The sequence below is a fragment of the Rhinoderma darwinii genome, chromosome 4, assembly GCF_050947455.1.
Source record: "Rhinoderma darwinii isolate aRhiDar2 chromosome 4, aRhiDar2.hap1, whole genome shotgun sequence".
Lineage (NCBI taxonomy): Eukaryota > Metazoa > Chordata > Amphibia > Anura > Rhinodermatidae > Rhinoderma > Rhinoderma darwinii.
The window spans coordinates 229201132-229226332 of record NC_134690.1 but is presented as its reverse complement, the minus strand read 5'-3'; the positions used below and the strand labels follow the sequence as shown (position 1 = coordinate 229226332).

The following is a 25201-nucleotide window of genomic DNA, read 5'->3' as shown; positions in this document are numbered from 1 at the left end:
AAGTGAATGATTTTTTACAAAACGTATTTTATTGTGCAAACGCCATAAGACATAAAAAAAACTATAAACATCTGGTATCGCCGTAATCGTATCGCCCCGCAGAATAAAGTGAATATGTCATTTATAGCGCACGGTGAACGCTGTAAAAAAAATAGAATAAAAAAACAATAGTAGAATTGCTGTTTTTTAGTCACCACGCCACCTAAAAATAGAATAAAAACTGATCAAAAAGCCGCACGCACCCCAAGAAAACTACAATGCATTCCTCAAGGGGTATAGTTTCCAAATTGGGGTCACTTTTGGGGGGTTTCCAATGTTTTGGCACCACAAGACCTCTTCAAACCGGACATGGTGCCTAATAAAAAAGAGGCCTCAAAATCCACTAGGTGCTCCTTTGCTTCTGAGGCCGCTCCTTCAGTCCATTACCGCACTAGGGCCACATGTGGGATATTTCTCAAAACTACAGAATCTGGGCAATACGTATTAAGTTGCGTTTCTGTGATAAATCCTTTTGTGTTATAAAAAAAATGGAATAAAGAGGATTTTCTGACAAAAAAAAAAAAGTAAATTTCACCTCTACTTTGCTCTAAATTTCTGTGAAACACCTAAAGGGTTCATAAACTTTCTAAATGCTGTTGTGAATACTTTGAGGGGTCTAGTTTCTAAAATGGGGTGTTTGATAGGGGTTTCTAATATATGGGCCCCTCAAAGCAACTTCAGAACTGAACTGGAACCTAAAAAAATAAATAAATGAGGCAATACTTCGCTTCTTACATTATACTGATAATGAGCCATGCCCACCCCGAGATGACCCCAGTTTTGACCGTTTGTATAAACGGAGACCCCTATTAGACCGTTTCAGTGCCTGGTTTTCCCAAGCATACACCCCCGAGAAGTGTATTTCTATTGAGGAGTCCCTGGTACATTTTAAAGGGAGGGTTCAATTCCGCCAGTACCTGCCGGGTAAGAGGGCAAGGTATGGCGTGAAGATGTATGAGCTGTGCGAGAGTGCATCAGGGTATACCTACAGATTTAGGATATATGAAGGAAAGGCCACCCCCAAACCAGACTGCATCCTGGACTACAATAGGTACATGGGAGGGGTGGACTTGTCAGATCAAATCCTGAAGCCCTACAGCGCCATGCGGTGTGGTATAAGGAGCTGGCCGGGCACATCATACAGATGGCTTTGTACAATGCGTACGTGCTACGTCGATGTGCAGGCCAGAGGGGAACTTTCCTGGAATTTCAAGATCTAATCTTTAGGGACCAGGAAGGGGAAGCACCCAGTACTTCTGGAAGCGAGGCCACACGCATCGTACCAGGGCAACTCTTTCCAGGAGAAGTTCCCCAAAGCGGTGGAAAGGGAAAGAGTCAAAAGAGGTGCAGAGTCTGCTATAAGAGGGGGATAAGGAAGAACACAATATACCAATGTAACACGTGTCCCGAAAAACCAGGGCTCTGTATAAAAGATTGTTTTAAAATGTATCATACATCCCTTGATTTTAAATTTACCCTGATGCACTCCGCCCAGCTTACCCCCCTCATCTTTCCCTTCTGAGCCCTGCCGTATGCCCAGGCAGCTGATAACAGCCACATGTAGGGTATTGCTGTACCCAGGAGAACCCACATTACAATTTAAGGGGTGTATATCTCCGGTGGCGCATGCTGGGCACACTATATCGGACACTGACATGGCATATATATATATAAAATTGCAAATCTCACTCTGCACCATCTGCTGCGCATTATCTTTTACACAGTACCTGTGTGGTCAAAATGCTCACTACACCTCTAGATGAATGCCTTAAGGGTGTAGTTTTTAAAATGGGGTCACTTCTCGGGGGTTTCAACTGTACTGGTACCTCAGGGGCTTCTGCATACATGACTTAGCACCAGAAAAGCTCCAGTAGGCCAAATGGTGGTCCTTTCCTTCTGAGCCCTCCCATGGGCCCAAACGGCAGTTTATCACCACAAATGGGGTATTGCCGCACTAAGGACAAATTGGGCAACAAAATGGGGTATGTTCCTTGTGAAAATAAGACATTTTGATAAAAAATGACATCTTATTGGAAAAATATCATTTTTTTCATTTCACAGCCCAATTCAAATAGGTGCTGTGAAAAAACTGTGCTGTCAAAATGATAACAAAAACCATAAATGAATTCCTTGAGGGGTGTAGTTTCCAAAATAGGGTCACTTCTGGTGGGTTTCCATTGCTTTGATACCTCTGGGGCTCTGCAAATGCGACATGGCACCCGAAAACCAATCCAGCAAAATCTGGACTACAACAAACACATAGCGCTCCTTTCCTTCTGAGCCCTCTAATGGGCCCAAACGGCAGTTTATCACCACAAATGGGGTATTGCCGCACTAAGGACAAATTGGGCAACAAATTGGGGTATGTTGTTCCCTGTGAAAATAAGAAATTTTGATCAAAAATGACATCTTATTGGAAAAATATCATTTTTTTCATTTCACAGCCCAATTCAAATAGGTGCTGTGAAAAAACTGTGCGGTCAAAATGATAACAAAAACCATAAATGAATTCCTTGAGGGGTGTAATTTCCAAAATGGGGTCACTTCTGGTGGGTTTCCATTGTTTTGATACCTCAACACCTCTTCAAACCTGGCATGCTGCCTAAAATATATTCTAATAAAAAAGAGGCCTCAAAATGCACTAGGTGCTTCTTTGCTTCTGGGGCTTGTGTTTTAGTCCACGAGCGCAGTAGGGCCACATGTGGGACATTTCTAAAAACTGCAGAATCTGGACAATACATATTTAGTAGTATTTCTCTGGTAAAACCTTCTCTGTTACAGAAAAAAAATTAATAAAATTGAAATTCAGCAGAAAAAAATGAAATTTGCAAATTTCATTTCCACTTTGCTTTAATTCCTGTGAAATGCCTGAAGGGTTAAAAAACTTTCTATATGCTGTTTTGAATACTTTGAGGGGTCTAGTTTTTAAAATGGGGTGTTTTATGGGGGTTTCTAATACATAGGCCCCTCAAAGCCTCTTCAGAACTGAACTGGTACCTTAAAAAAAAGGCTTTTGAAATTTTCTTAAGAATATGAGAAATTGCTGTTTATGTTCTAAGCCTTGTAACGTCCAAGAAAAATAAAATAATGTTCAAAAAACGATGCCAATCTAAAGTAGACATATGGGAAATGTGAACTAGTAACTATTTTGGGTGGTATAAACGTCTGTTTTTCAAGCAGATGCATTTAAATTCTGAAAAATGCTATTTTTTGTAAATTTTCTCTAAATTTTGCAATTTTTCACAAATAAAGACTGAATATATCGACCAAATTTTACCACGAACATGAAGCCCAAAGTGTCACGAGAAAACAATCTCAAAATCGCTTGGATAGGTTTAAGCATTCCAACGTTATTACCACATAAAGTGAAATATGTCAGATTTGAAAAATGGGCTCTGAGCCTTAAGGCCCAAACTAGGCTGCGTCCTTAAGGGGTTAATTAACATCTGACATCCGCGGATGATGGCATAGCCTCAGCTTCCGAGCCTGCGCCATCTTCTTGGCCCTGACAGTAAGCCTTTTAGGCCTAAAAGACTTCCGTGCTTGGCATACCAGAGGCCATTATTAGGCCTCCGGTTGCCATTGCAAACACCGGCATCCCGGCGAAAGCGGCGCAGGGATGCCGACAGGCTAGAAACCACCTAGATGCAGTGATTGCTTGATCGCTGTATCTAAGGGGCTAATAGTCAGGATTCTAGCCTAGCTCCGGGCCTGACTGTTACAGCAGGATGTCAGCTGTAATATACAGCTTACACCCGCTGGTAATGGCGCGGGATTAGTCTCTGAGCCCGCTCCATGACCATCACGTACAGTTAAGTGAGAAGGCGCTAACACATTAGCGCTGACGACGTGACTGTACGTGATTGGGCGGGAAGGGGATAAAAGCTGGATTTCTGGGTAATGCAACTTTTATAACCATTAGCACAGGTATCATTACACTACTCTTGTCCCATATAAAGCGCTGTCAGCAGTTTTGAGGGAGCAAAATATTACCTTTAATGTACGGAGGAACGTTAAAAAAATTACATGTTAAATTCATTTTGTGGGTCAATACAATTATGCCAATACCAAATTCATGTTTTTTTCAAAAGCTACATAACAAAAAAAACTATAAATAATTGTTTAACCCCTTAGTGACCACCAATACGCCTTTTCACGGCGGTCACGAAGGGGCCTTAAGCTAGGCCGCCGCCTTTTCACGGCGGCTCAGTCTAAGTCCAGCACAGGTGTCCCGTGCAGGTTGGAGCCGGGGCTCGCTGTCTGATGACAGCTGGGCTCCTGCTCCAACGCCCGCGATTGAAGGTTACTTCGATCGCGGCCGTTTAACCCGTTAAATGCTGCAGTCAATAGCGACCGCGGCATTTAACTTCTTTACAGAGGTTGTTAGTTCCCTCTGTCACATATCGGCGGCCCGTAAATGCAGTCGCGGCTCTCCGATGGGGTGTCATGGCAGCTGGGGGCCTGATAAAAGCCCCCAGGTCTGTCCTGGGCATATTCCTATTAGGACGTGCCAGAGTCAGATTTACACTGACAGCCAATAATGCTCTGGTATACTAAGTATACCAAAGCATTATAGTCCCCTAGTGGGACTAAAAAAAATAAGTAATGTGAAATAAAAATGACAGTAAAAAAATAAAATATTTTTTTTCCATTAAAAAATGGTTTTATTTAGTAAAAGTTTTAAAAAAATAATAAAAGTACACATATATGGTATCGCCGCGACCGTAATTACTCAATTAATAAAGTTAATATGTAATTTAAACCGCAAGGTGAACACCGTATAAAAAAAACCACAAAAAACAATGGCGAAATTGTTATTTTTTTCCATTGCCCCCCAAAAAAGTCATAATAAAAATTAATTATTAAGTTCCATGTACCCCAAAGCAGTACCAATCAAAACTACGTCTCATCCCGCAAAAAACGAGCCCAAAAAAAAAATCACTACATTGACAGAAAAATAAAAAAATTACGGCTCTTGTAAAGAGACTATGCAAAACCAAATAATTTTAGTTCAGAAGTGTTTTTATTGTGCAAAAGTCGTAAAACATAAAAAACCTCTACATATGTGGTATTGCCGTAATCGTACCAACCCATAGAATAAAGGTAACATGTTATTTACAGTGAACGGCGTCAATTTAAAACGCATAGAACAATGGGGGAATTTCAGGGTTTTTTTTCTAATCCCCCCCCCCCCAAAAAAGTTAACAAGTTAATGAAAAAAATTGCATGTACCCAAAAATGGTGCCATTAAAAAGTACAACTAATCCCGCAAAAAAAACAAAGTCCCATACAGCTATGTCGACAGAAAAATAAAAAAATTATAGCTCTTTGAATGCGACTATAGAAAAAAAATAAAAATAGCTTGGTCATTAGGGCCTAAAATGGGCTGGTCACTAAGAGGGTTAAGAGGTTAAAATAAAATTTATGTAAGAAATAAACAATTGGAGTTACCGCGTTTGCAAAATCTGTAGTATTAAAATGTAATGTTTATTCTGCATATATCCCAGGGTAGAAAAAAAGGACAGAATCAGTTTTTTTTGGTCCCCTCGCATCCCCCCCAAAAAAAAAAAAAGTGATCAAAAAGCCGTATTTACCCCAAAATGGTATCAATAAAAACTGCAGCTCGTCCCACAAAAACACAAGCCTTCACATAGCTCCATCGATGGAAAGAAAAAAAAAGTTTTGAGTCTCAGAATGAAAACAACATTTTTCTTTTTAACCCGTTAGTGACTGGCCCATAGTGTTTCTACGTCGGTCACTAACGGGCCTTATTCCGATGCCATAGACTTTTTACGTCACGGCATCGGAATAAGTTTACAGAGGAGGGAGCTGTCAAATCTCCCTGCTCTCAGCTACCAGAGGGCTGGGGGCGTCCCTGATCTGCCGGGTGAGATCGATACAAGTATCGATCTCACCCGTTTGACCCCTCAGATGCGGTGCACAATAGCGAGCACCGCATCGGAGTGGTTTTGGAGAGATGGAGGGAGCTCCCTCTCATCTCACTGACACCCGGCGATAAGATCGCCGAGTGTCTGTCTCCGATGGCAGCCGGGGGCCTAATAAAGGCCCCCAGGTCTGCCTGCGGTGAATGCCTGGACAGGCATAATACACTGCAATACAGAAGTATTGCAGTGTATTATAAATGTGATCGGACCATCGCATAGTGAAGTCCCCTAGTGGGACTAGTAAAAAAGTTTAAAAATAAATAAATGAAAAACCCACTTTTTCCCCTTACAAACAGCTTTATTATTACCAAACAAAATAAAGTAAAAAAGTTACACATATTTGGTATCGCCGCGTCCGTAACGACCCCACGGTGAACGTCGTAAAAAATAAAATAAAAAAACATACAAAAATTGCTGTTTTCTTTGAATCCAGCCTTAAAAAAAATGTGATACAAAGTGATCAAAAAGTTGCATTTACTCCAAAATGGCACCGATAAAAACTACAAGTCCTCCCGCAAAAAAAAGCCTTCCTACAATTGCATCGGCGAAAAAATAAAAACGTTACGGCTCTTCAAATATGGAGACACAAAAACAAATAATTTTGGAAAAAAAAGTGTTTTCACTGTGTAAAAGTAGTAAAACAAAAATAAACTATACAAATTTGGTATCGTTGCAATCGCAACAACCCGCTGAATAAAGTTAGTGTTATTTATACCACACGGTAAACGGCGTAAATTTGGGACGCAAAAAAGTGTGGTGAAATTGCTGTTTTTTCTCCTTTTCCCCCCCAAAAAAAAGTTAATAAAAGTTACATTAATTCTATGTAGGCCCAAAATGGTGCTATTAAAAATGACAACTTGTCCCGCAAAAAGAAAGAACTTATACAGCTATGTCAATGCAAAAATAAAAAGTGTATAGCTCATTGAATGAGACGATGGAAAAACGTAAAAAATGGCTTGGTCATGAACGTCTAAAATAGGCTGGTCATTAAGGAGTTAAAATGTTTTTTTACTTAACATTATTATTTTTTCTTTTTTTTTAATCCCATAGAGGGATTTTTCATTTTGATTTTTTAACTGTAATGTACAGACATAGATCTATATGCCAGTTACATAGTTAGTATGGTTGAAAAAAGACACATGTCCATCTATTTCAACCAAGGGATTGTACACAGGCCGTTTTTAGGGAATAACCTCAGTATGCCCCAACAGGGAACATGGTCAGACAGCCCTGGAGTCCTTCAGTGGACCCTGGGCTGTGTGACCATACCAGGTATAGCCATTGATCGCGTCACAGGGATTTCCTGTGACTCAATCAAAGGGGAGACCCCCTTCTCACTTTAGCTTTGAACGTTGATCACGGCATTCAAACGGTTAACGGTGGAGAGAAGAGGTTTCTCTTCTTTCCGCCGTTAGAGCGGGACTGCGGCTGTGTATTACAGCAGTTACCCTGCTCATCATGGCTCGCAGACACCGGCTGTCACACAGGAGGAGAAAACACGTCATGATGCGCCAAGTACCTCCCGCTCAGGACGAGTATTATCATCCAGTGTCGGCAACCAGTTGAAAGTGGAAAAGTTTTTTGTTTTTTTTTTAGCTTTTTTATAATTTTTGTGTATATTGTCCAAAATGTAAAACTTTTTTAAAAAAAAATAAAAAATGTTTAGTTCCACTAGGGGACTCGTACATGTGATCGTATGATCGCAACTACAATACTCAACAGCCCTTAATAGGGAAAATAACATGGCAGACCTGGGGGCCATAACTAGGCCCATCTGGCTTTACGACCCATTGGCACGCTGCAAACTTTTATACGCTGCGGTCCCATCTAAGTGTTTAAATGGTCGGGATCAGCTTTATCTCCTATCCCAGGATTTAGAGCGAGGTGTTAGCAGTAATATACACCTGACACTCGCAGTGAATGGAGTGGGCTCAGCTTCTGAACCCCCCCCGGCATGATGTACATGTATGTCATGGTGTGTTAAGGGGTTAAAAAGTAGTATCTACCTCTCTCCTCCATAGAGTAACATGAAAATCCCTTGCAAATCACTCATTAGGCCACGTACAAACTGTGTATTACGTGTGGATTTGCACCAGAAAACTAAACAGGATTTTAATTAATCTCCTATACAAATAGCAGAATTTTTACACACATAAATAGACCCGTGTGGATTTTAAAATCTGCTGCACGTCAATGTATCTTGCATTTCTGTTACAAAGATGTATCTGAAGTTTATTAAAAAATACCAAAAAAACTCCCACAAATTTCAGAAGCATAAAGTCCCACTTTTTTTCGCATTAAAATCGGCAACTAAAAACGCATAAAAAAACCATCAAATTACACAACGTGTGATTTAGCCTTAAGGCATAGTTTATTCTATTGTAGAAAGTCTTACAATAAAAAGTCTGTGTATAGTTCTAGCTTGTCAACACATTTTTAACATCAAACGTCATGGCTATCAGAAATGAGAGACCTCAAAAGTTATTTAAATCAATCTGGACTGAAATATAGGCTGAAAACATTGGGTGAATAGAATCAATAGTGAAGTTTTGGTTTTCTTTCTTTCAGGAAAATTAGTGCATAAATCACAACAACTAAACGACTACTTCAGGAATTAACGCTTCACCACGATGCACGACTTTCAGCAGCTGGAAAAAAACAGCTGTCTAGAATTGCAGGAAAATATTGTCGGTGTAGTTTTCCCAGTCCGCCTCTATAGAAGTAAAATTAAACTCTAGGACTGGCCATACACTTTAGATAGCTGCCGGCTGAACGGTCAACCGAGCGTACACGTCTTTACAATAGGGAGAAAGCCGCTGCCAGACTCCTCTGGCAGCATCTTATCGTCTTACGAACCAAAAGGATCGGGGCATGTTGAAATTCCACAGCCCGATTATTCTCTTCTCTTAAAATCGGTCGTCGGGGGGAGTCTCAGGATGCCGCCATACATATTAGATGGTCGGCAAGTCCAGACAAATTCGGCGGGTTAGGCCGACATACATCTGATGTGTATGGCCAGCTTAGGATAGTAGATCACTTGGACTGTAAAATCTATTAAATCCCGAAAAATTTAAAGTTAAGGGAATTTACACTCAATAACAAATGAGGCAGATTTACTAAGCGGTGCAAGTAAAGCCACTTTTACACAGCTGTATATTGGTCAGTATTTGTAAGCCAAAACCAGGAGTGGTTCCAAACACTGAAGGAGTAATTCTTTCCATTTTTTTCTGTGTGTAGGTTCCACTCCTGGCTTTGGCTCATAAATACGGATGCAAAATACTGACCTAAATACGGTCGTGTGAAAGAAACCCAATATTAATGGGCTGTCTTCTAGGCCGATAATTAAAATACATGAGACAGCACCTTTGAAAAAAAGATGCAATCTGGATGAAATACTGATGCAATACGGATGAAATACAGATCACATACAGATGCATCCGTATTTAAATCACTCTCCATAGATTTCAATGGACGTTTTCCCATTCACAAAACAGAGGAAAATAGTGCATGCTGCGTATTTTATACACCCATGTGAATAGACTCCGATTACCATTAGTTCTGTATTAGACAGAGAAAAATTGTTGGAATACTAATGGAAAATATGCTCGTGTGAACTAAAAAGCCGCAACCATTGTTGCTATATGAAGTTCTCTGCAGTAGGTCTTCCCTATTGAAGTCAATAGGAGAAAATGCACAGTAGGCCATAAAAAACAGTTGCAAAGTCTTAAGGCTAGAATCACACAGTGTTTTGCGGCGTTTTTGTGTTCAGTGGGGTTTGTTTTTTGTTTTTTAATACCGCAACATGCTATGGGTGTGGAGTCTCTTCTGCATTTTGTTCCCTATAGGCTTCTCTAGGGGACTTCAAAAACTCCAGAAAACAGCATGTACAAAATAACACTAAATTCAAAACGCTATTACATTTTAAAATGCTTTTTTTCATGCATTTTAAAGACGCCAGAAAAAAAATCTATATGTAAATAAAGCCTAAAAGAGTTTTCCAGGACCACCACGGGTTCAAACAGTTTTTGCCTCATTGCGTGTCTACGTTTCTAAGCCAAGTACCCCCTACTAAAATAAATCACAGTACCCCCCCTCCCAAGGCTATGATCATTTGCTGTGCTGTGCCATTAAAAGCAAAGCAAGGGACAGCTTGCGTACCCCCTAGAGACATGGTATGTACACGTATCACAGGTTGAGAACCTAGGGCCTATACTGAAGATAAGTCAGAAATATTTAAAGGGATTGTGTAGGATTAGAGAACATGGTTGCTTTCTACCAAAAATAGCACCACATCTGTCCACAGGTTGTGTGTGGTATTGCAGATCAGCCACAGTCATTTCAGTGGTGCAGCGCTACAATACTGGACAACCCATGGATAGGTGTTGCACTATTTTTGGAAGAAAACTGACATATTTTTCTAACCCTGTACCACCCCTTCAAGTCCCGGGAAATACTTTTGCAAGGTCTTATATGTACCGTATGTTCTGTATTTATTTGGGGGAAAATGCTCTTCTAGGGCAGTTGGTTAAATCCACAGCAAATCCACATGTAATGCACAGTTTGCAAAATCTGCAGCATTTCTATGATAGAATGGGTATGTCCTGATTTCTGCACATATTTCCGCCGTGGAAAACCCCATGCACATGAATTGTACCGTAAATTGTCACGAGTTTGTGGTGCGTAATCCTCAGATCTGTGACTATCCCGTCTCATCTGAACATACACTTAATGTAGTGAAAGCCTTTATTAAGGAGTCAATTGTTATTTTTGGTCATTCTAAATTTTGCCATTTCTGTCTGAATTCTGTATTTGTTAATAGCATGAGGCAATCAGATCATTGAATGATAGCAACTGCAGTAGAAGGTTGTGGTGTTGACCTTGTCGGAAGCAGTGACCTGTCCATTCAGATCATTATCTTAATTAAGGAAACGTATATGAGCAGCGTCAAATGAAAGTAAGTAACAGGGTATGCGTATGTTAGACAATGGAAAGAGAAGAGTACCTGAGCAGAAGACTGTTAAATGGACTTTAATCAAACCGGTCTAGAAAGAATGACGGCAAGAGCAAAGATATATGGGATGATGTGCATATATGCAAATTGTATTTTAAATTATTTAAAACTACAAGTATAATTTGGCAGAAAGGTTTGAAGGTAAAACGAACGTTTGGTTTTCTGGAAGCTATATCCAAGTATCGACATTTATGGCTAAAATCTAATTTCATAGATATCACTGACCTGGCAAGGTCATTCTTCAATATCTTTCCTCAACCTGGTACCCAACTTTGTGATGATGTCTGCTTAGCACCTGTGAAGTTTCCCACAGTTAGGCTGACATTCTGTGCAGAGATGAGGGAATCAAAGTTAAAATCCAGACCATCTGCATCCATTAGTTCGTTTCGAATGATAGTTTCCATATCGCATTCCAAGCTCCCATTAAAAATTTCTAGGTCCAAATCAGTTGGGAACTTTTCATGCACAGGAAGGTTCATGCCTGTGGAGTACAAGGACCCTGAGAGCGTATCAGAGAGGGCTTGCATAGAATGAGTGACCGAGGACTGCTGCTGGTGTTTGGACGAGTCCAGGTTGTTGCTGTCATTTAAACCACTATTGTTTATGCTGTTTGACAAGGCACGGCTGCCACCAAGAAATGAGCTATGGGACTGTTGCTGGTGGTGAAGCAAGTTTTGATTAACCAGACCTCCACCTTGGTTGGACGGGGCTGCAAAAGACATCATTGGGTCATTCCCCAAAATTATATTTCTACGAGAATTTTGAGCAGTGACTGCAGTACTGGCTTGGGACATAAGTGGGTCAGACTGAGTCATCAATACATCACTATGGCTAAGTGAGTCAGTGGTAAGAAGGTCCTGCAGAGACTGATTACTGTAATGATTCATGGAAGAAAATGTTGCTTGTTTGTTCTCTTGTATGGTTTGCATTGGGGATTGACGCAGAGAGGTCAAAGGAAAATTGAAGCTACTTGTGTTATTGAAGCTACTGGATGGAGAGCTGAGGCTTGCGCCCTTCGTTCCGTAGGTAAAGCTGGAACTTCTCTGCATGCCCACACCAGGAGATGACTGCTGGGAAGAAGTAAGGGAAATGTCATCCAGCAAGTCGTCCATAAGGTTATCCGTTAGACCATCATTCAAGTTCATGGTTCCAGCCATATCGGTTATCCTTGGCAACTCCACTGTTGATGGTTTACTTAGGGATGGAGACATGCTGCCAGGGCTATACAACATGGGGGATATAGGAGAGTCATCATCTTGAACATCATCAAATTCAGTGGTAGCTGGGATTGGAGATAAACGGCCACTAATCGTGCTGGCATTAGAGTTCGTACGAGAGCGGAAATCTGTCCAGGCATCCAACTCATCACTGCTTCGTGATGTAGGGCTTCCTGGCCACTTAAGTTGTGATGGGCTATCATCGATCGCATCTGGGGCCACTTGCATGGATGCTTTTTTCTTTGCTGCTCTACCACGGCTCTTAGTGTATTTGTTACTGTTGTCCATAGACACAGCACGCCGCCTGGGTGCCTTTCCGCCTTTTCCTCCTTCTGGGTTGATCATCCACCAAGAGCTTTTTCCAGTGCCCTCGTTTTGGACTCGAATAAATCTGCTGTGCAGAGACAAATTATGCCGAATTGAATTCTGAGGAAATAAGGAAGAAAGGACAAGTTAGATAGGTACAGATAGAGTAAGTGAATACATAAATAGTCTCTAATATCTTCAACAAATTGCAGAACCTATTTTCTCTATGCTCATGGTTCCCCTTGGGTGAATGTATTTGTCATAATCTCCTCCACTATCATTGACGGGTGACCGTACTATGTAATCATTATCCTTTCGTTCAATAATCACCGTCTTAGTCTATCACCTTCAGTGCATTAAAGCAGAACATTTTAAAAGTCACCAACAGAAAGGAAGACATTTCTAGGACTTTTATCTTGTCTGCTGTATAAACGAAGCTGAGCGATAAACGGTTCTATAATTTTTTTTTTAATAGATTATAAAAAAAAAAGGAGGTGAAGCCGTTATGTTTTTTCTACCTTGAGGAACGGCCAACCGAGTAGCAGATAAAGACAGCAAAATACCAATAAGATGTTCTTTTCATTAATATCTATACACAATAAACAGCAGTAAGAGCTCTAAAATGTTTTGAGTGGCAAGTACAATTTTTTCAGCATACGTGTAAATCGAAAACATTTTGGGACTGTTGGAAAAAGTTAAAATTGTACTACTAGGTTACTGTGCCACAATTACAAAAATATTTGCCGTGACTAGGTTATAAGGTGGTGACCAAGCAGTACTAAAATATTGACAATATCCTCTAGTATAAAATCTCGTTTCTGTAATATGAAGGTATGTGTAGGACTAAAAACATGTAAAGCCAGACTGAGGACTCGTGGGCCCAACTGCATCTCAATGTGCCTTTCATTTTATATAGATGATTTCGGGTCTTTTACACACAGATTCTATGACCATCTGCAAGAAAAAAAAAACGGTGGCATGCTCCATAACTAATTATGGAAATATTCTCCCCGAAAGCCTTGTACCACCAATAATACGTAATACATATTTGTAGTGACTATGTAGGGTCTCTGGGAATCCCTATAGCTGCTCTGCAACAGTATTCAAGTCCTTTATTTTATGTCCTTGGTACGGTCTTTTTTTTTTTTTTATATATAAACAGAAACATCCTATGACAGAGAATAGGGGAAGCTTTCTGAAATGCCTTATTTCGTCTGCTTGAATCCAATCCCGCTGAAAAAAAAATAATATATATGTAATTTTTCTATTTTTTTGCCATTAGTATGGTGTATACCGAAGCGAACCTGTCTTTACCTTATGACTGGTGCACAATGAGGCACAACAGTGTAATTTTACGGCTTGACAGCTCTGGCCAGATCTGTATTGTGGTCATTGTCAACAGCTGTTAAGCTTTATGTTAACTGACAAGAGCATCTATGTAACCCCCTCACAGCTGAAAATTACTGCGAAGCAAAAACAATTCAGCCGTCAAAAATAAATGTAACTAAATAACAACTAATGCAGATATAGGTTAGTGTATAGTAGGAATGAGACCCTCAACGTTTTGCTCAAGTAATAATTACTACGTATTAGAATATGACCTATTTTTGAAACCACTTTTTTTCCAAATTCTTCTCAACTACATTAGAGGAGCTAAAGAACCTATAAGCTATTGAGTGTAGACATATACCAACAAGGAAATCAAATTTTGACATCCATGAGAATATATATCGGATAAAAGGCTTTGTACACCTTTGAGGGCATTTAAAAAAAAATAGATTAGTCAATGCGTTTAGTGTAACTTTTTAAATAGTTTTTATAAAAAAAATTGTTTTACTTTTGGAGATACAGCTGTTATGTATTCTCTATACAGAGCAGCTGTATTGCTCATTTTACACTGAATCCGTCAGTCCTGCGGACCTGACCGGTTCAGTGTTGGCGGGTCCTACGTGTCTGACCCGCAGGATCCACCTGTAATCGATCACATCTAAATTCATAACTTAGATGTGATCCATTACAGGTGGATCCTGTGTGTTCTGACGGAGTCGTCTGCAGGACTGACGGATTCAGTGTAAAACGAGAGATACAGCTACTCTGTATAGAGAATATAGAGCAGCTGTATCTCCAAAAGTAAAACAATTTTCTAATAAAAACGATTTACAAAGTTACACTAAACACAATGACTAATCCATTTATTTAAAAAAAAAAAAAAAATCCCTCAAAAGGTGTTCATAGCCTTTAAATTGAAGGAAAATTCATATAAAATGATCTCAAGATGATATTTTTAAACTCAGACAACTGCTGGAGGGGTTTGAAAAAATCTAGAACATGTGGTGGAGCGGTCCAACTATACAGAACTACTGGTCAAAAATACTATCTTAAATACAAAAGATTTGCGCTTTGGAATGTACTCCAACACCATTATGGTGCAGCTTAATCTCAGGCTAAACAGTATGACAAGACACGAGACAACTTTGGTTTACGCTTTCCTCAGCTGTGAAAGTCCAGATTCCTTTCTATTAAAACCAGCCATGGTCTTCGTCTCTGAACTGGGAAACCAAGAAACACACCCCTTATTTCAAAAGACATGGAAAATACTAGAGGTCCAGAACCCCTCTAAATTGAATAAAAACTTTAAATCGTTAACCCTTGATATTTTCTTCCCTCCACTTTATACAATCTACATGACTTGATCTCATCCAGCACATCAACGTTTGCTATGTTACAGACAGATGTGGTAATCTGTACCTTGATGGTAATCGGTTGGTAATGTTCTGGTCGGTTTCAGATTTTAAAACCCTCAACAAACTGCTCTCTCTTGGTTTTCTCCCTATCTCTCTGATCGTTCATTTAGTGTATCATTTGTTGGCTCTACTTTTTCTTCTCCCCTTCCCCTTGCTGTTGGGGTTCCTTAGGGATCAGTCCTAGGTCCTCTCCTGTTATCTCTCTACAAAGCCCGAATTGTTTCTGCCATTTACTAACTTACCTAAACCTGATGTCTCCATCTCAGTGTGTGGCACTACCATATCTCCTCGGCTGAACGCTTGCTGACTTGGGCTTATTTTGACGGAGATCTTTCCTTTACTCCTTATATTCAAATTACTTACACGCCCATGTCACCTGCACCTCAAAAACATCTCCAGAATCCGCCGTTTTCTTACTGTGGAAATAGCCAATACTCTCATTGTTGCTCTGATTCAGTCTCATCTTGACTACTGTAACTCATTACTGATCAGTCTTCTACTCACTAAACTCTCCCCTCTTCTACCTATCTTTAATGCAGCAGCCAGGCTCATCTTTCTGACCAATTGCTTCACCAATGCATCTACCCTGTGCAGGTCACTGCTTGCCCACTAACTTTAGAATACAATTGAAAAACTTTTTCGTTTCACCCACAAAACGTTCCACAATGCTACATCTCCTCCTGCATTTCAGTCTACCATCTCACCCATGCCATATGTTCTGCCAACGATCTAAAGCGAACATCTCCATAATCTGAACCTTCCACCCCCGTCTCCAAGACTTTTCTTACGCTGCACCAGTTCTTGGGAATTCGCTACCCCGGACAATAAGATTTTCCCTTAACATCCAGTTTTAGGCCCCATGCACACGACTGTAGAATTAGTCCGTAATTATGGTCCATACATACGACCGTAATTACGGACCCATTCACTTCTATTGCCCACAGACACCTTCCCGTATATTTAAGGGAAGGTGTCCGGGCCGTAGAAAGCCTACGCAAAAGATAGGACAGGTCCTATTTTTTGCTTTTCCGGACCGTGCTCCCAAAAATCACAGACCATGATTGCGGGCACGGACGTGTGCAGGGGGCCTTAAGCGTGCCCTAAAACATCTTTTTAGGCAGGCCAATCACATTCACTCATCTGACTCCTTTTCTTTACCCTACTTCCCTATTACATTAGTACTCAAAACCTGACCACTACATTTAACATATCCCCCCAATTCTTGCACCCTAATGCACTTCATATCTCCACACACACACACACACACACACACACACACACACACACACACACACACACACAGATACTGGCTGATGACTTATTCACGTAGCTTTATTTGCACTGCCCTATTTAGTATAATAGATGGTGGGTCCTTTGTACAAATCAAGTACCTTTTACATGTTGTGTCATCCCTATTTCCTCAGATTGTAAGCTCTTGCGAGCACTCCTCATTTGATTTGTATATTAGTTTGTTACTATGTAATGCCTCTGATTTTGTCCGTACACGTACCCATGAAAAGTGCTGCGGAATGTGTTGACACTTCATAAAGATTACCATTTTAAACAGAAAATGTAAAAGAAAAAAAAAAGGAAAGTACTGTTATTCAGCCAACTCGTCTGGGTATCACTGCAATTGACAAAAGCATATCTGACCATAGAAAAATGAATAATGGAAAATAAAGCAATCATGAATACCAATGTTTCTGCAATTTTCAAGACAAATTCTTTAATAATACATGACAACCGAGAATCTATATTGACATTTATCTAAATATTTTTAATTGTATAATTGTTATGTTCTTGTCGGAATTCATAAATTGACATGAAGATCACCCATTTATTGTCAAGAGGTTCTGCAGCAAAAAGGATGTGCATTTTAAAGGTATACTACACTGCTTCAGTGGCTGCATAACCTCTGTGAGAAGAAGAGTCATGTCAAACGACAGCGTATGATTACTGTAGAATCAACGCCTTCTAAGCTAGGTTATGTTTCATGGAAATGTCGGTATATCAAAATTATGAAATGAAGGAAAGTAGAAAAAAATCCTCAGCACATCCACATTAGAAAAAATATATAAAAGGAGCTTTATTTCAACATGTTAAAAGTCCATAAGACACAGGTGGGATGTGTTACCGCTAACGCGTTTCGAACAGAGTGTTCTTACTCATAGCAAATATATCAAAATTATACATATATTAAAATTCCATTATAAAATAAATGTGGTTAAAATGTAATTAGTTACTTAAAAGAGAACTTGTCAGCTCTTCGGGCATGACTGTTTTAGTAAATACCTGTATTCCCTATAAAAACAACAATGGCACCTTAGCAACCAAGGACTTATCTGATATGTTCTTACTACTAACGACTAACTAGGACTAGATTGCAGCTCTAGCTGTGACCTAGCCTAAGTTAGGGCGGGTTGAAGTGGGAGCTGCATATATTTGCAGCTTTCACATCAGCCCATGTGAAAGAGAAGAGGGTGAACCATCGGGAGATGTGCAGACAACATGGAGGGAGAGGAGGAGAATAAGATCCTCCTCCTGTCCCTAATGTTATCACCCTCCCTTATCAATCAGAAAACTTGCACTGTCACATATGGTGGGGGGTGTCTTTTTTTCAGAAAAGGAGTGAGAAAATGAGCAGTATGCACATAATTAAAGGGGGATTTCCCATGAGTGTCATTTATGACATATACACAAGATATGTCAAATTTCAGGTGCGGGTCCCAGAGGACCTGCATCTATCTCTGTAACGGGGGCCCACTAAACCCCATTCTACCGCTCTGTGTTGCGGCTGAAGCGTGTAATTTACGACCATAAATTATGGAAACAGCGTAGTTCAGCGAGTTTCGGAAAAATCCCATAGTAGTGAATGGCAGTTCCGAAAGCAGCATAGCATGCGAGCTACACGGTTACGTAACTACCATTCAGTTATATGGGACTTACGTAAACCGCGTAGCTCAGCGAGGCGGTTTCCTTCTTCATGGTCGGAAATCACACGCGTCAGTCGGAACACAGAGAGGTAGAATGGGGTTTAGGGGAGCCCGTTCTAGAGAAAGGTGTGGGACCCAGTGGTGGGCCCCACATCTATCTGACATTTATGACATATCCTGTGGATATGTCATAAATGTCCCTGATGGGAAAACCCAATTAAAGGGGCTTTACACTTTGCCTCTACTTTTCAGTATACTCATTTACAATAGGACCCAAGAGCCAAGATCTTATAGAGCAGCTGTATGGAGGTGACTGTTTACACGGATGAGTTCTAAGAACAACTTGTATGAGAGTGTCTTAAAGTGCAGAACTGTTGCATCTGTGGGAATTGGCATAAAAATATGACTTCCAGTCAGATCCATGGTTTCCAGTTACTATGCGAGGAACATAACCTGACCACAATGAAGATTCTTTCCAAGTGAACCAAAAGTCTGGCATTCTGCAGACATCTTTCCTTTCATCCTCAGGGGCAGCAGTTACTTCAGTAAAGCTTGGTGGCTATAATATAATAAATGTCTTTAGGTCAATATATATTTTGCTGCTAAAACACACTGTATTTGTGGGTACGTAACACGTCAGTAAAACACAAGCACTCCGGCTACGGCTAGAATTAGAGAGGAAAAACAAGAGCGCACCAAGTAAAACAGTGTGTGAGGCTCTGCTTTCCAGGACCTGGAAACTCAACAGTGTAGTGTAAACATATGAAGGAGCTGGTAAGGAGTCTGCATTTCAGGACCTTAACAGCTGTTTGAGTTCTGTGCCCGCTGGAGTGCTTTTGAGAACATTCCATTCTACACAGTCGCACATTCAATTCTGGCGTAAACTACAAGCCATTTATAGTTTTTGCATGAGGCTTACATTTTAAAAGATCCAGTATGTGCTTCGGTTATGTCAATAGTTTACTTTGTGAAAATTGAAAAAAAGGATAATAAAGGAGCTTTTATGCGTTAAATGATACTTACCAAAATAAATTTATAAAAAGCACTTAAGTGTATATAAAAAAAAACATGAAAAGCTTTTTAAATTTCTTATTTCCATGCTGAGGTATGATCGCTACAAGTTACAGGCCCAAAGCCCGAGACTGAACTACTGAGAAATACGGACAACGTTCCCTGTTCGGGTTTCTGTCCGGAGCAGCGTTGTCATAACTGCAGTTGTACGCGCGTAATTCCGCAGCTAAAACCTTTGGTGCAGGTTTTTTTTTACTGCGTTTTTATGCACGGTATTTACATTTGGATGCGGATATAGGTGCGGTTTTATGCTACGTATTTTGGTGCGTTTTTCTTTAAAACAATTCAGATACAATTCGCAAGCAGAAACACAGGATAAAATGACATGCTGCGGATTTGAAAATACGGACCGCAGGTTAATTTACGTGCAGGAAAAAAAAATCTGCACTCTAGATGAGATTTCTTGAAATCTCATTGACTTTGCTGGTACTGTATTACGCTGCGGATTTGCCGAATGAAAATCCACGTGGCAAATCCACACAATGTGTACATTCAGCCTTCGGGTCAGTTCACACATCAGAAATTGACCTGCAGTGCATGATGTCATTCCACAGCATGTCAATTGTATTTGTGTAAAAGCTGCTTATTTGTTGCGGGTTTTCCCCATTGAATTCAATGGTGAGGTAAATCCCGCAACAAATAGCAGTTGCTGCATTTTTTTTGCAGCGGTGATTCCGGCCGAAAAACTGCACCAGAGTTTGGTCAGCTTTTGAGACCGGAATTCCCTGCAGCGCACAGGGCGGATACACTGCGTGCTTTTACGCAGCATATCCGCCCCGTGTGAACTCGGCTTTATAGTGGAATTACCATAGGTTTCCACCCAGGAGTCCCTCATACATCAGGCCACTAAACGCTCACCGTACAGTTCAAAAAAAGGCATGCCTTATAACATATTACCCGGTAGATAGACTTACATTACTATTTATTTATTTTTTAACCGAACCATACACTTTTTTAATTAAAGCGAACCTGTCACCAGCATTTCACCTATTAAACCAGCAATACCTGGTGGTAGTGGGTGAAAAGTCATTTCTATATAACCTATAATTGTCTTCTTAGTCGGCTCTGTAGCTTTAGTCTTCAGTTTTTTTGTGTTCCCACACCGTATGCTAATGAGCATAAGAGTCAAATCTTCGTTTGAAAAGTCAAATCTTCATTCCTCAAGTCTTTCCGAGTTTACCCCGCCTCCTTAGTTTTGATTGACAGCTCCTCGCCTTCCCCCAGCACACAAAATCCCACGCTTGTGCATTAAAGTCGGTGGAGGAGTTTAGGAGAGGGGATAACGGCAATGAGCTTTTTATAGAAGCGGTCAGTGAGGAATAAGTAGAGTTCAATAGGTGAAATGCTGGTGACCGATTCCCTTTAAGGCCTTTGCCATAATGCCCCATCAAAGTGGAACCACAGATTTCATGGGGGTGGGGGGTCAGAAGAAGCGAGACCTGTCCTTCGCTTCTAAGAGCAAGCTCACTTTGATAGAGCATGTGACTGATATCTTGATCTAAAACAAGTCTGTCCTGGGGACATGTTCCCTTGTAGATAATTAAAATAATTAATTGATATGATCTGCGTCAAACAAAGGGACCTGTGTCCACAAAGATGGTTTTATTTTTAAATCTAAGGCTTCCTTCACATCTGCGTTGGGGTCGGAGGTTTCCGTCAGAACGGGACCCTGAAAAGACACAAACTGACAGAGGTTTCAGTTTCTATCACCATGGATTTAAATGGTGACGGATCCGGTGCCCCTGTTTTCCGTTTGTGTCTGTTGTGCACCAAACCCGTAGTTTTGCCGGAAGCAATAGCGTAGTCTATTACGATGTGCTCAATGCACAACAGAGACAAACGGAAACTATGGGCACCAGATCAGTCACCATTGAAATCAATGGTGATGGAAACTGAAACCTCTGGTTTCCGTGTCAGTTTATGGGTATGTGCACACACACTAATTACGTCCGTAATTGACGGACGTATTTCGGCCGCAAGTACCGGACCGAACACAGTGCAGGGAGCCGGGCTCCTAGCATCACACTTATGTACGATGCTAGGAGTCCCTGCCTCGCTGCAGGACAACTGTCCCGTACTGTTGTCCTGCAGCGAGGCAGGGACTCCTAGCATCGTACATAAGTATGATGCTAGGAGGCCGGCTCCCTGCACTGTGTTCGGTCAGGGACTTGCGGCCGAAATACGTCCGTCAATTACGGGCGTAATTAGTGTGTGTGCACATACCCTATGTCTGTTCAGGGGCCCGCTCTGACGGAAACCTCCGCCGGAACGTCAGAACAGGACCCCAACGCAGATGTGAACGAAGCCTTAGTTAGCCATTAAAAGGCACTAGATATGCTAGAAAGGGTATAGTAAAAACAGACTTCTGTTACACGACTAATAATAAAAAGAAGTATGCTATACTAAAGTAAAAATGCTATAAAATCTATTTGATTGTTACACTTCAATGTTATTCTTATTGAACTACAGTATGAAAATAAAGTTCCAGTTATTATTAGAGAAACATAGAAAATAAATCTTAGGGCTGAGTAAAAAATGTAATTTCTTATTCTAGATGCAACGTAAGGCTGGATTCACACGAACATGTTCGGTCCGCAAGTCCCGGACCGAACACACTGCAGGGTGCTGGGCTCCTAGCATCACTGTTATGTACGACGCTAGGAGTCCCTGCCTCTCAGTGGGACTACTGTCCCGTACTGAAAACATGATTACAGTACGGGACAGTTGTCCTGCAGCGAGGCAGGGACTCCTAGCATCGTACATAAGTATGATGCTAGCAGCCCGGCTCCATGCAGTGTGTTCGGTCCGGGACTTGCGGCCGAAATACGTTCCATCCTTTACGGACCGAACATGCTTGTGTGAATCCAGCCTTAGCGCGCAAAGAAAATTGAGGGACGTGCATTTATAGTAAGGTGCTTCGAAAATAGCAGAAAATGCTAACGTGAGTGGTAAATTGGTTATTAACCCCTTAGTGTCTAAGCCTGTTTTGGCCTTGTGGACACAGCCGATTTTTGCAAATCTGACATGTGTTACTTTATGTGGTAATAACTCCGGAATGCTTTTACCTATCCAAACGATTCAGAGAATGTTTTCTCGTGACATGTTGTACTTTATGATACTGAAAAAATGTTGTCGTTAATTTTGGTGTTTTTTACAAATAAATATTTACAAAAATCTGCATTTTTCTAAATTTAAATATATCTGCTTGTAAAACAGATAGTAATACCACAAAAATAGTTACTAGTTAACATTTCCCATATGTCTACTTGACATATGAATCACAATTTTACTTTATTCTGCGGGTCGGTACGATTACGGTGATACCATATGTATATAGTTTCTTATGTTTTGCAGCGTCTGCACAATACAATCACTTTTGTTTCAAATAATTTATTTTGTGTCACCATATTCTGAGCCATAACTTTTTTATTTTTCTGTCAAAAAAGCTGTGGGAGGGCTTGTTTTTTGCGGGACGGGTTGCAGTTCTTAATGGTATAATTTTGGGGTACATGCAACTTTTAGATCCCTTTTTTTATTCTGTTTTGCGAGGGGTAGTAACAAACAGCGATTCTGGAATCATAATTTTTTTACGGTGTTCACCGTGCGGGTAAATAGCGTGTTATTTGTATAGTTCGGGTCGTTACGAACGGGGGGGGGATACCACATATGTGTACTTTTTTTTTTAATGTTTTCGTTTTTTCCTATTATAAAAGACTTATTATAGGAAAAAAGGCTGTTATAGTATTTTTTAACATGAAACTTATTGTTTTTTTACTTTTTGACAACATTTTTATTAACTTGTTTTAACTTTTTTTGTGTCCCACTAGGGAACTTGAAGGCATGAAGCCCTGATCGCTATTCTAATACACTGCACTACCTACATAGTGCAGTGTATTAGAGCTGTCAGCTATTCACTGACATCAAGCCTATTAGGCTTCGCCTACCAGCAGGGCCTAATAGGCTTCCGTACTAGGGAGAGATTGTTAGTCTACAGTTGCCATAGCAACCATCTGAACCCCCGCGGGTGCCAATGGTTACCATTAGCAACCATAGTGTGCGATCTAATCAATTAGATGCAGCGATAGCTGCATCTAAGGGGTTAATCGGCCGGATCGGAGCCTAGCTCCGGTCCTGGCCGTTAGAGCACATTGTCAGCTGTGATAAACAGCTGACACCCGTGTCCGTGGCAACCATCATGGTTGCCGACGGGCTAGGAGACCCTTTGATGCAGCGATCGCTTTGATCGCTGCATCTAAGGAGTTAATCGGCCAGATCGGAGCCTAGCTCCGGTCCTGGCCGTTACAGCGGGATGTCAGACAGCCGATACCCGGCGGTGATAGCGCTGGCTCAGCTTCTGAGCCAGTGCCATCACATACACCACCTCATGGAGCTGCTGTGCCTGACCAATCACAGCGATCGCCGGCAGGGAACCGCTATGATTAGTCCCCTGCCAATCAACTGTCAAACAGTTGACGGCACCGTTCTGTCACCCTGTCCTTTGACAGGGTGACCGTTTTTAGCCAGGAAGCACCGGTACGTCCTGGTGCCTTAAAGAACTGCAATACATGACGTACCGATACGTCCCGATGCGGTAAGGGGTTAAAGTTGGCTTTTGACAACAAATTTAAAATATATGCATTACTGCAAACGTTACTTAATTTTTTGGGGGTTTTTAAAAATTACGTGGACCGTCCTATATTGGGCATCCCTACGTTGTAAATCCATCCCGACCACTCTGCTAAAGCTAGTAGGCCTCTACGCATGGCCACTGGTTTAAACTTGCGCTGAACATACACAGTTGATTTGACAGGTACTTACGTTGTCCACAATATGGTTTATTTAGCGGTTCTTGGACCTTAAACTTGTACGCACAATCTTGTTAAACCTTCAGTAATCTCATGTATAAAAGCTAAAGGCTGGGCACTGCTGACCATTGTTGGTGGGGAAGTGACATAGGTCTGTCTGGTATGTAAGGAGTATGGATTAAACAAGATGGTATGTTTTTAGCGGAATATAACATAACTTTTCAGATTTATAAAAAAAAAAAAAAAAACACAGAAAAAAACCACAAAAAAAAACACAACATTCCAAGGTCCTCTTTAGGAACAAAAGAACACATGGGATGAAATGTTCACAAGGTCATAAGATAAAATGTATGTGACCAATACTAAAAATACTTCCCCTATCTGCCCTAGCAGCCTATTAATGAATAATTTTATAATGTACTGTGCGGATTTGTAGTGCAAACATTGATATCATTTCAGCCAGGATCCATTTTCAAAAGCTAATGCAAAATGATAACATTTTGTGTACCAGTCACCCAAACATTTTGGATAGTTTAGGCCAGGGACGGCGATTAAGGGGCATCAATTTTAATTAATTTGCCCCTTCAGTTCAGCGCGATTCTGATTTTGATCAGAATCATGAAATCAAGATTAGCCAACTCCCTACAGCAGTGGCTTCTTATGGCAGGCCTGGCGGAGAGGGCGCTGCAGGAAGAAGCCACTGGAGCAGAAGAGAGTACAGCAGGCTCTACAAACTTATATCAGATCCCCGACAAGTCCAGCATCAGCTTCTCCCTACTCAAAACTTCCCCTGACATTTGAACGCTCCTCCGCACCCCTACTGGTTCGCCTTACTATGCAGAACACCCGTTGCTGCCCGGCCCCGCCATGTCCTGAGGTGAAGACAAGAGGATGAGACCCAGCGACACACGCTGGATTCTACGGGTTCTGGCGGTGGGAGGAAAGACCCAGATAGGAGGAGACACTGCAGCCAGGTAAGTATAAAAAGACAGAGGAAGACCACTCACCCAGTACACGGAGAGAGAGAGGATGTCTAATGTAAACAGGTGGGACACTGTATATGAGGCAGTCTGTCTACATAGGAGTCTCTTTCACTCTATATCAGACAGAGGAGAGACTTTCTTATATAC

The 25201-nt window shown here is 41.0% G+C and overlaps 1 protein-coding gene across 2 annotated transcripts in view; it reads right to left on the bottom strand.

Moving 5' to 3' along the window:
• FOXO3 (forkhead box O3) overlaps window positions 1–25201 on the bottom strand; it is a 127884-nt gene that overhangs the window by 12828 nt on the left and 89855 nt on the right. For both annotated transcript variants that reach the window (XM_075862246.1, XM_075862248.1), the window contains one exon: window positions 11221–12638. In XM_075862246.1, the coding sequence (XP_075718361.1) occupies window positions 11250–12638 (1389 nt within the window). In that variant the 3' untranslated portion in view covers window positions 11221–11249. The remainder of the gene's footprint in view (window positions 1–11220; window positions 12639–25201) is intronic.